The sequence below is a fragment of the Heptranchias perlo genome, chromosome 25, assembly GCF_035084215.1.
Source record: "Heptranchias perlo isolate sHepPer1 chromosome 25, sHepPer1.hap1, whole genome shotgun sequence".
NCBI classification, from domain to species: Eukaryota; Metazoa; Chordata; class Chondrichthyes; order Hexanchiformes; family Hexanchidae; genus Heptranchias; species Heptranchias perlo.
In genome coordinates, this window is record NC_090349.1 from 26427978 (window position 1) to 26440547 (window position 12570).

The window sequence follows — 12570 nt, forward strand, 5'->3', positions numbered from 1 at the left end:
TGCAAAGCACTAAACGGGTGCTAGCAATCCCTGATTGGACAAACTCCATGGATTATATTAATACAATATTCAGTGTCCCTGATTACTATGAAAGCTGTGTCTTGTTGCTCCATAGTCTTTCAACATCGTGGTAAGGAAAATTACTATATTTCTCAGATCTCCAGGTTCACCATGAAAAAATGTTTCATTTTAATTGCTTTATACTGCCCACGATAACAGTGGTTCTCGGATACCTCCACCCCCATAGCCTCAGTTTTAAATTTATCACAAAGAACCTACCCCTCTGGATGGCCTGATTTTTGAAAAATTCAGACTGAGTTTCTACAGATCATCAGGACCATTGAAAGTCAAGAAAGCCTAATGTTCAGAAGATTTGTAATAACAAATAAAATATATTTACCATTTGATGTTGGGATGGGAAAGAAAATGTTCACACTATGAACCTGTCCTATTCACAGTACAGTTTTCCTACATAACAATCATAGTTCAAAAGTAATTTGTTGTGTGAAGTGCTTTGAGATATTTTGACATGATAAGGCACTATATATATGCAGCTGTTATTTATCTTTGGAATGGTCTAAAAATCCAGTTTTATTTTAATGCCTATCAGAGACAGAACCAAATTCTGTTTTCTCCTTTGTGGTGGACTTTTCTTGGTGTGAAGGAGGTCTTTGGAGGCAGAGCTAACAAATCTCTCTGAGTTGTTTTCAAAATGTCACTAAAAATGTTCCAAATTTAATGATTTTAAACACCTATATACTATTTCACATTTGAATATTCACATAGAAAAATAAGGGTTCTAATACACATTTAAAGGAGCATATATAAAACTTATCAGTTTCAATGCATGCTATGAGCAATTTTGCAAACAGTGATTCTTAGCACCTGATGGAACATTTTTTTGGTGAGAATGAGGAGGAAGTGCCTAGAGGGTTTGGTCTACCTTGTCCAATAATATCTCCGAATATAATTGAATTTTCATTATAACAATTTATCACTGGTGGTAGCGACCGGCCGATCTCTGGAAAACATCAACTCTCAAACTTTTTTTTAAGCAGTAGACATGAAATAATCAAAAGTAGTTTGTCCAATAAACTGGATACTAAAAACTTACTGTGTATTAAATATAAATTGTTTGCCTTTTAAAACTACAGGCCAGTGGCCCAAGAACAGGTTTTTTGTTTTGTAAAATTTCTCCTGACGTAACAATGTGAAGTTCAGCACCAGTGAAATGAATAGGGAGTGGAATTCATTGAGAAGGGATTGGACTTTGGACAGCACTCTCCCATTCATTATTTCACTGCAGAGGAAATGACCCCAAGGTTTGCTGAAGAAGGTCAGTGCTCTGGTAAAAGTGCTGAGTCTGACTTACATTGGTGTTTGTGCTGAGAGCAGAAACTGCACTTGGCTGATCTCTATCTGAAATGTATTTAAGAGAAGTTGAAGTTGTATTAAAAATAAACTGTGTAAGAACTGAGCTAATTTAAAATTAAACAATTTTATATCAGTGTGATTTATATGATTGTGTGAAATCACTTTTATATCTCAAGAGTATTTGTTAACTATAATCATTGAATTCTGGAGCAAACAAATGGAATTAATTTTTGCTATCATCAGTCATATAGATGTATGACCTCTGGGATCTAAAACTTCCCAGAGGATGTTACACAAGTTTAATTTTTGTTTCTTGTCAATTTTCTTCCCACCCTTCCTATAGGATGTTATTCCTCACAAGGGTACATTTCCACAGTCACCAGGCATCTTGTTCAAGTGGTCATTATTGAATTCAGTTGCCCATCCTTCAGTAATTTATTCAGACCATGTTAGGAAAAAAGAATGCTGTATGCTGATTCTAATGTGTTAACACATAAACTAGCATGAACTGTTCTACAGGAATAGTGATTGCCACATTCTTCACTCAACTTCATTCGTTCGCATTTAAATTTCTACGATTTCAAAGTTCCATTGTTTGTTTTAGATGATTGCATTTAAAACAAACAATGGAACTTTAAAGTTGTAGAAATTTAAATGCGAGCGAATGAAGTTGAGTGAAGAATGTTGCAATTACTATTCCTGTAGAACAGTTCATGCTAGTTTACGTGTTAACACATTAGAATCAGCATACAGCATTCTTTTTTCCTAACATGAGACACTCACAGCGACACCTTCAGGAAAAGTGCAGTCAGGCATGACGTATTGCATTCTGATTTTTAAAAAATCGATTGCACGTATTTCCCTTGCACCTCTATTGCTATTGCACAATTAATTAAAAAACTACTTTGTTAATTGAAAATTCAACATTTAATGTGAACCCAACAAAAGGCGTTACATTACTGTAGAGGCCAATCAGTACAAATCAGAACTAGTTAGGTTTCCAAACACATTCTTGATAAAGTAGAGCGGTTGTTGTGTGCATTAACTTAAATCACAGATTCATTGCTTAAATGTAGTAATAGCACTACAAATGTAGATGTCACACTGGTACTGTATTTCTTTCTTAGAAGCATGTGCCCTTTAAATCTAATACCATGATCCCTTAAAATGTTTTTCTTTTAAATTAGGGTGAGGCCTCTTTTCTCTCAAAGGTATTTTTCTTCCCTTTTGTGATCGCTAGGGCACATCTGCAACCAAGAGAAGGCAGTTGGGCAACTTGCTCTCAGAACATTGGCAACCGAACTCTGAAACTGGCCACAAGGAGGTGGACAAGAGCAGCCTGAGGAGGATTCTTGCTCAGTTTTTCACTTCTTATTTGTAATATGTGGTCACCAGTCTCTGCCTGGTGACTACATATGACAACACAAGTGAGGCTGGTAGCTCTGAGTGATGTGCCCTTTTGTTAGTTCACTATAAAATAAAAATTCTAACTCCTAGCTAAAAATATGCTTGCCTTAAAAGTGCCTTGTTTCTTTTGTCTTTCATTTTACTTCTTTGTCTTGTGAATTTTCATCTTGTGTCTGTGCACTCTTGTATTTGTTATATTTCTGGCTTTCGTCTGTACATTGGTCTTGTCTGTCTTCTGTCTCTTTTATCTTTAGTTTATTTCTTACCCTCTTTTTCTTCTTCTGTTATACACAATGGACTGTCTGCTTTAATTTTAAAAAAAGAGTTAAAATCTATTTTTTAAAAAATTCAATTTCCAATGTTGTCAATTTGCTTTTTAGAGTTAATTTGTAAGTGCGAAAATCAAGTATGAGAGCTGTTTAGCAGTTACATCAGTGCCTGGTGCTATTTTAAAAATTCAACTCTTTGTGTTTGGCAAGGTGAAGGATGTCAGCACTGGGGAATGGAACACATTTTCAACATTTATCCTGCAGTTTCAGCATCAAGCTGTGCCTGGTCAGGAATAATGAAACCAAATGAGGAGCAAATTTGCAGTTACTCTGCAAAACTACTTTAACCCCAATTTTAGAACGTACCGTACCAGTTCAGATTTTTTCAATTCCACGCACCAGTTATCCATATGACCCCTCTGGATGAAATTGCTAATCTGTATCCAGTTATGGGTGGCTTTGAGCTAATGGCCCATGCAGAACTGCTTTGAGTTGGTCCAAACTCATTTCAACAAAGGACTCTTGGAGATCAATAGAGAGAGTAGACTTTCAATTCATTAGTTTCAGCTGGAATTCCGAGCTGGGTCTGAGAGATGAAGGGGGAGGGTGCCAACTAATTATCCCCGCCACCTCTTCACGTATTCCTTTCGTGAGAAGAGCAGGCAAATAGGCATGCATTGACTTGGATATGGTCACCTATATCACACCATTTACAACTGCATGCTACATTGCTGATCTATTTTCTATATTTTTTCTCCAGTTTAGATTCCATATAAACAAGATGTGTATCTGGGATACAAAAATTCACAAAAAAAAAGAAAAAAATTGGTGAACTTTCAATATGTACAAGTTAACTTTGTATAGCAGTTTTCAGATTGTAGAATAAGAGAGACTTGGAGTAATTGAAAAAGAAGTGCTGTAAGTTGTAAAGAAGAGGTAAATGCACAGAGTTTGAATGGGTACTTCTTATTTTTTTGTTGAAAACATTTCTACAGATAAAGAAACTTAATACCCTTATTGCTGAAAAGAAGTCTGCCCTGGCTCCAGTCATCAAAGAACTACGACCATTGCGACAGAAGTGCCAGGTGGGTGGTGGTAATAAAGCGGGTAATGCTGAAATATGTTGCTTCTTGTCCTTCTGTTTGCCAGTTGACTGCAAAATCAAAACATTAAATTGGTGCACCAAATTCCATTGTGTCATTTGGCAGACAAATTGTAGTCTGCGCATCAGTCACAAAATGGCTATTGATGTACAAGGAAGTGTTTGAAGCAGTATTATCTGGGGAATAATCGGCCTTAACCAAACACGAAGCTCACATATTATTGGCATTCAATGGCAGGTCAACTGTTAGACCCTAAGTATGTAGTATTGCAATTTTGTTCCACATGCAAGGGTGTAAAGCCACCTGTTTGGTTTACATGAGCTTGTAAGTGTAAATGTATTTGAGAATACAAGGTCTTGACCTGTGATTGACAAGGACACACATTTCTTTAGTGTTGCATGCTGCTAGCTCACAGTTTCATTTACATGACATTTTGCCTTTTCATATTAGGAATTAACTCAAGAGTACGATGAAAAAAAGGCACTCTATGACAGCTGTGCAGCAGGCTTGGAAAGCAATCGATCTAAGCTTGAACAGGTAGGAAAAGGTCATGCGCATCCTATAAATGCAATTGCTACTGCTGACTGCAACATTTTAAACGTTTTGCGCAGTTTAATTACATTTTGGAAATTTTTTGAATACAAAAATAACAAATAAATCTCAGGTGGAATCAATATTGCAGCACACAATGTATGTTTTCATTATTATGTGATATTCCACTTTAAAATTCTGTTCACTAATCATGCATATGGAGATAGTTGTATGCAGGTTGCTAAAGAATGCAAACGGAGGGACTTGATTTTTTTGATGTGACATTCCGTATTACCCCATGTATGCTGCTGCATACCTCATTGCAATGCTATTATAGAATGCAGAAGTAACCAGATTTGAGGAAGGGATTCTTGCTGGTGTAAAGGTCTACAGGCAATAGCCCTCCAGTGCCTCGCCCGGGAACTATGGCTGATTCTTGCCTGGAGGCAATGTTGCATCCCAATTGCTCTCCTAGCTAACTCAGTGCAAACTGGGAATTGAACCTGGGACCTTCTGCTTAGTATGTCTCAGTGCTGATTTGAAGATATAATAAAATAATCCTTCATCCATTTATTTGAAGGAGTTCCAAATGATTATTGAGCTGCTGTTATGTGGAAGTTAGCTCTGTTACATCCATATAATGGATTAAAGTCTCTACTTTTCGTGTTAAATTATTAGTTTCTGAATGTTTGATCCAATTTGACAATAGGGATAGCATGGATCTATATTATTATTATACTTGTAAATTAAGTTGTTTTTGAAGCAGTATTTTCAGATTGTTACCCATTCAATCGAATGGTTCTGTGTGGATTTGCACAGATAGAAACATTGCTTTATGTGAATTTCCTCAATCGTTTGCACCACTTATGAGATACGTCCGCCAATACCCTCTGCTACTCATGTACATTACTTCACCCCCACGCAAAAGGCTAACTCACAAGTTTCCTGGATTTACGCGAATAATGTACTGCCGTAGATTTACACCCAAACATTTAGGCACAGTGCAGCCCAAAGTTGCCTGATATCAGCATAACAGAGATTTCTGGAGCTTGATAGGAATTTTCTTAGTGATTTTAAAAAAAAATTCTTATTGAGACCTGCCTTGTACTTAACCAAAATGATGTCAGTTTCAGTGCACCCTAAATTTTTTGGACCCCCACCCCAACGTGTTCAGACTGTTCTGCATTATAATGGAAGAGAAGCAGCAGAGGCAAGAGGCCCTGAGATTGAGGCCCATGGCAGAAGACAGCAGCCCACTTGCTATTACCCCTATTGGTGCTGCATTTGCGCTTGCTTTGTGGCAGTTTTTTTTGGTTCCGGTGTAGGTAAATGAGCTCTGCCAGAAATTTTGGCCTTAGTTCAGGTTAGCAATATCGGCGCAGAAACTGAGGTTAATTTCTGCCTACATGTGATTCAGGAAATTCGGGTATCTCGTATACTACAATAATCTTTGTGACTCTATTTTAAAGTATTGTGCAGTACTTTGATCATATTTATGTTTAAATCTATTGAGTGTGCCTTAATCTTAAAGAGGAAAGATTAAGGTACCCTAAATATTGGTTTACAATACTCTTCTTAACAAAATAACCATTAAATGTATGTTACCTGGTATACATTAAATTTTGTAGCCTCACAGAGAGCCATCATTTCCAGCCTCACTCCCCCCTCAGACATTTTGGTGGCATGTCTTATGAACATGGCCCGACACATCCAGAACTGGCTTAGTTCACTTTAGTGAGAACCAGCATCTTAAGATGGCTTGGGGCCAGCAGATACAGCAAAAAGAATTACTACCAAATTGATACTGCTGCCTATTCAGCTAATAAATTTTCCATCGATTAATTACAATATCAAAGATACTTCATACCAGACCAAGATTTTTGGGGTTTGGGGGGCATCTTTGAACAGAAAGCATCCCCCAGATTTTTCTTCCTTTTAAAGATGAGGCTGAAAAAAGTAAAGTTGACTTTGAGTTATAAACCAGTAAAGTAGTTCTTATTAAGGGATCAGCTTATCAAATTTTCAGCTGTTAAAGACTGTAATGCAGCTTTCAGTAGGATTAGTGAAAAGTTTGTTATAATTTTTTGTTATAAAAGAAATTGTGTGTGAAAATAAAAGAAATTGTGTGCTTCATTGTGAAAATTATAAATTCTGTTCAGAAAAAATTAATACTTGATTTTTAAAAAGTATTGTTTAATGATGGTGAATTGTGCTCAAAAATACATTCAGTTAAAATTGCATGTAATTATATGTAATATTAATTAAGTTCCCTTTCTTACATTATTAAAAAAAAGTGGGATATATGATGAATTTTCTACCCTGTAAAGTGATTATCAAATTGGAAACTTTTGCAGGAAGTCCAAGGACTCAGAGAAGAATGTGGACAAGAGGAAACTAGATACCATTACATCAACTGTTTGAAAAGGGTACAAAAAATTCCCATAAAATAACATTGATTTTAGTAGTTCTGAAAAAAAACTTGGCAGGTGGATAAATTGTCTTCTCTTGAACAGATTACTGAAAGGCAGATACAGCGAGCTGCTGATGAAATGAAACTATATGTTTCTGCAGATCCACAGGAAAGAAGAAAAGCCATAAGGTAAATTTTAGCTTTTTTTATATATATATATATATATATATATATATATATATATCTTTAAATTTTTTGAGCTGTTTTTTTGTGGATATCCATGTTATGACTGTTGAGCCATGAGTCAGTTTTATTTTTATTCACTGATCAAAACTTGGCTCAATGTTGATGAATTCTCCCTTATGAAGCTGCCCTGCCAGCTACACATCCATTGCATTCCCTACCCAAGCCACCATGGATTGCAGTAGCACGTCTGTCATCTCTAGGTCCCATCTCAACCTGTCCTCTTACTGCTCTGCCACTTTTTGCTTGTTTGAGCACCTCACCTTTCCACCTTTTGTTTAAAATCCTTATTGTCTACCTCACTCTCCCAAACTTCCTGGCGACTTCCTCACTGAAATCTTTTACCTGCTCTTCAACTTAGCCTCTGCACCAACTCACCATTAGGAATGCCATGGAGATCCATTAATTAATAGAAACTGTAACATTGTTTCTGTATCAGTTGGTAAAATTTCTATTGCTGGTTATCAAATCTTGTGGTACTCCAGCTGGAGCTTTCGTGAAGGATGCCTCTTTTAAGTTTTGGTATTGCATGTATCTTGCAGTTTATGACAAGACCTCAGCGCTTTGTGAAACTGGCTTGATAACTAGATTTTCCCATCTTATCCTTGCTTTATAATGACTTTGGTCAAAAATGGATTTAATTTACATTAAAGGCATTTTCCTTTTGGCAACTTACTGGCATTAGATTAACACATTGTACCACACGGTGATAGAGCACCTGTTCTCCCAGTGATTCTCCACATTGTGAATTCATAATATGCTGTGGAGGGAAATAATTTCTCTGTTAGAGGAAAAATTGGAAGAATCAACTGACTCCTTTTTAAAAAAATTTTTTTGAATAAAGGTCTGGGAATGGGTGAGAATAGGGTGCAAGGTATGTGTATGTTGGAGGAGAGGAACTATGAAAGGCAGGAGAAAGATAACTTCCCAAAAATAAGGGATCATCCTTTGCTGACTGTAGTAAAAATACATATATTAAATGAGTAGTGTATAAAGGTTCCTTCTTGTGAGGCTATGACAAGTAATGACCCCAAATGACAGATCTGTACTTCATTTAAAAATGCTTGTTAATATGGTTGTTTATTTGAAAAGATAGTTCTCCAGGGCATATCTTTCAAAAAAATTTTAGCTTCCAAAATAACTAAATTGCTTCTCACAGTTTCAAAAAGAAGGAAGCATCTGTCAATGTAAACAATTTGAATTATACGGTGCGCTTTGAATCTCTCAATAAGTCATCCTGCATTGAAATTGTTTTGCAGACTTGAGAAAAAAATGACCTTGCAATACAACAACAGCACCCTTAACGTAGCAAAACATCCCAAAGTGCTTCACAGGAGCATTATTAAACAAAATTTGACACTGAGCCACAAGAGATATTAGGACAGGTGACCAAAAGCTTGGTCAAAGAGGTAGGTTTAAAGAAGGAGAGAGCGGTAGAGAGGCGGAGAGGTTTAGATTGGGAATTCTGGAGCTTAGGGCTGAGGCAGCTGAAGGCACGGTCGTCAGTGGTGAAGCGATTAAAATCGGGGATGCAAGAAGCACGAATTGGAGGAGTGCAGAGATCTCGGAGGGCTGTAGGGCTGGAGGAGATTATAGAGATAGGGAGGGGCGAGGCCATGGAGGGAGTTGAAAACTAGGATGAGAATTTTAAAATCGAGGCGTTCCCAAACCGGAAGCCAGTGTAGGTCAGCAAGCACAGGGGTGATGGGTAAACGGGATTTAGTGCGAATTAGGATATGGGCAGCAGAGTTTTGGATGAGCTCAAGTCTATGGAGGGTGGAAGATGGGAGGCAGGCCAGGAGAGCATTGGAATAGTCAAGTCTATATCTGCAATAGTAATTGTCTAGCCAATGTAGGTCTGATACTCAGCTATTCTACAAATTACTGACCCTATATTACAGTGTTATTATGCAACTGTTTGCAGTTGCAGTTCCAGTCGAGTAATTAGCAAAAACAATACAATGGGTATTAATTCAGTAATTCTTTTATATCTTTTAGGGAGCAATACAATCGAAATATCCTTGAGCAAGAAAATCTGGGAAAGGTGAGTCACTTTCTGCGTAATAGGCCATGTAAGGAGTGATATTGTACTTTGTGAAAGTCTATATTAGCTAACTCATGGCCTTCTGGCAGACAATGAAGGATACTGCCAGCTGTCCAGAAGTTCTGGCACAGCGATACCAGAAAGAAAACTTTGTAGCTGTTGTCATCGGTAACTAATCTCTTGAGAAGAGGCAACATCAGCAGTTGTGAATTCAAGGGACAGCATGAACTGTAGCAGCAGGGCAGGCATATCATTTACAACAACAGCACATTCCTTTTACAGCAGTTGCAAAAGAAACTTGTGCAATAGTGATAAATAATTGGAGCCATAAGTTTAAGCTGTATATTAAATAACTTAATAAATTAGATAATAAATTTTAAAATCTGTCATCCTTTCATCAGGATTTAAGAATGCTAATTTGTAGCAAGCAGCTTGACTTGAGCTGCATTCATTTAGGGTGGCATGTGATTATTCCCAGATGGCTTTGATGCTGACGCAGATTCGCATACTCTTGGACGTGGGGCTAAGGGTTCTTGCTTATTTCCTGCTTATTTTACTTTTCCCATTTATGGTTGGGAACTTGAGATTATTTGAATTGCCTAAAATATTCTGGTTGTCCACTGAGAATGTGAAATTGTGATCAGTATGGATGAAAGTACCTTTGATATTAAAATGGTAAAATAATTTTACATTAATCACTCCCAAACTTTGTTTGGGAATTTTTACCTCTTTTCACTCTGATTTTGTCAACTGTTTGACGCCATGCATCGTCTAACAATCACAGAGGCAGTCTCATGTTTCAAGCTCTTGGGTGGGTGTTAGACTCTCTGCTGCATGTGCTACTGAGTCAAAATTCACCTGCATGTGCTACTGAGTCAAAATCCACAACATTCACCTGAGGAAGGAGGAAGCCTCCGAAAGCTTGTGAATTTCAAATAAAATTGTTGGACTATAACTTGGTGTTGTAAAATTGTTTACAAGAGTCAAAATAGAGCAGTTTAACTTTCATTCTGCTTAAAGCAATGTATGTGAGTTTAAGATAGCTACCGAAATAACAGACTCTCTACAAAACTCATCAATGACATGAGCTGACAAATTCAAATTTTCCATTAATCTACTGGCCTCTGGGGAACAGACCAAACTTGCTCTCAATGGTGACAGATGAGATTGAACAATGGGCAGCGCTGCTTTTTAAATCTGCAACCATTGAATTGAGAGGCAGATGCTGTACTTACTTGTGTAACTGAACTAACATAGAACAGTGAACTTTTTAATCTACTTAAAGTTGTGTTGGAAGGTTTAAGATAATCAGCCACTTAACAGCCCACAAGAGTGGCCTGGGATAACTTTCCTCTTCATCCCCCAGATAGTCTGGCTGAGATCAGGGACTCACAATGTGGGTGCAGACTTACATGCTACTACTCCGTATTCAACACATTGTGCTGTACAACTTCAGTAATACTTATAGTAGCAGTTGAACTACAGAAAAACTAATTTAGTTTATCTTTAACCTGTACCTCATAAAGACGCTGGGAATATATTAAGCACAATTTGTCATTCAGTAGTCTAATGGCTCATTATAGAGAAAATCCTGAGTTTACCTGCAAGAAAGAATATACTGCACCAATTTATAGTGGATTTTGAACCCCATGCTGTTAACACCACATGCCAGCTGTGGTGTTAACTGCAACCAATGCATGACACCATTATCAAACTTTAACTTTTAAAGTTTAAGAACATAAGAAATAAGAGCAGGAGTAGACCATATGGTCCTTCAAGCCTGCTCCGCCATTCAATAAGATCATGGCTGATCTTTGACCTCAACTCCACTTTCTTGCCCGATCCCCATATTCCTTGATTCCCCTAGAGTCCAAAAATCTATCTGTCTCAGCCTTGAACATACTCAACATCCACAGCCCTCTGGGGTAGAGAATTCCAAAGATTCACGACCCTCTGAGTGAAGAAATTCCCCCTCATCTCAGTCTTAAATGGCTGACCCCTTACCTTGAGACTGTGCCCCCTAGTTCTAGACTCTCCAGCCAGGGGAAACAACTTCTCAGCATCTACCATGTCAAGCCTCCTCAGAATCTTATATGTTTCAATGAGATCACCTCTCATTCTTCAAACTCCAGACAGCACAGCCCATTCTATTCAATCGCTCCTCAAAGGAAAACCCTGTCATCCCAGGAATCAATCTAGTGAACCTTCATTGCACCACCTCTAAGGCAAGTATATCCTTCCTTAGATAAGGAGACCAAAACTGTACACAGTGCTCCAGGTGAGGACTCACCAAAGCCCTGTACAATTGTAGTAAGATTTCCTTACTCTTGTACTCCAACCCCCTTGCAATAAAGGTCAACATGCCATCTGCTTTCCTAATTGCTTGCTGTACCTGCATGTTAACTTTTTGTTTTTCTTGTACAAGGACACCCAAATTTCTTCTGAACACCAACATTTAATAGTTTCTTACCATTTAAAAAGTATTCTGTTTTTCTATTCTTCCTACAAAGTGAATAACCTCACATTTCTCCACATTATACTCCATCTGCCACCTTCTTGCCCACTCATTTAACCTGTCTGTATCCCTTTGCAGACTCTTTGCACCCTCCTCACAGCTTACTTTCCAACTTGGCTTTGTATCGTCAACAAACTTGTATACATTACACTCGCTCCCTTCATCTAAGTCATTAATATAGATTGTAAATTGCTGAAGCCCAAGCACTGAGCCTTGCAGCACTCCACTAGTTACAGCCTGCCAACCTAAAAATGACCCGTTTATCCTTACTCTGTTTTCTGTCTAGTAATCAATCCTCTATCCCTGTTAATATATTACCCCCAACCCCTTACGCCCTTATCTTGCGTAACAATCTTTTATGTGGCACCTTATTGAATGCCTTTTGAAAATCCAAATATACTACATCCAATGGTTCCCCTTTATCTATCCTGCTACTTACATCCTCAAAAAAACTCTTAATAAATTTATCAAACACGATTTCCCTTTCATAAAACCATGTTGACTCTGCCTAATCATGTTATGATTTTCTAAGTGCCCTGTTACCACTTCCTTATTAATGGATTCCAGCATTTTCCCGACGACTGATGTCAGGCTAACTGGCCTGTAATTCCCTGTTTTCTCTCCCTCCTTTCTTGAATAGCGGGGTTACATTTGCTACCTTCCAATCCGCTGGG

At 37.7% G+C, this 12570-nt stretch overlaps 1 protein-coding gene across 2 annotated transcripts in view; it reads left to right on the forward strand.

The window, feature by feature from the left end:
* Nucleotides 1-12570, forward strand: part of ift81 (intraflagellar transport 81 homolog) — a 112201-nt gene that overhangs the window by 59607 nt on the left and 40024 nt on the right. For both annotated transcript variants that reach the window (XM_068005823.1, XM_068005822.1), the window contains exons 14-18: nucleotides 4046-4135; nucleotides 4604-4690; nucleotides 7039-7110; nucleotides 7198-7283; nucleotides 9336-9381. In XM_068005823.1, the coding sequence (XP_067861924.1) occupies nucleotides 4046-4135; nucleotides 4604-4690; nucleotides 7039-7110; nucleotides 7198-7283; nucleotides 9336-9381 (381 nt within the window). The remainder of the gene's footprint in view (nucleotides 1-4045; nucleotides 4136-4603; nucleotides 4691-7038; nucleotides 7111-7197; nucleotides 7284-9335; nucleotides 9382-12570) is intronic.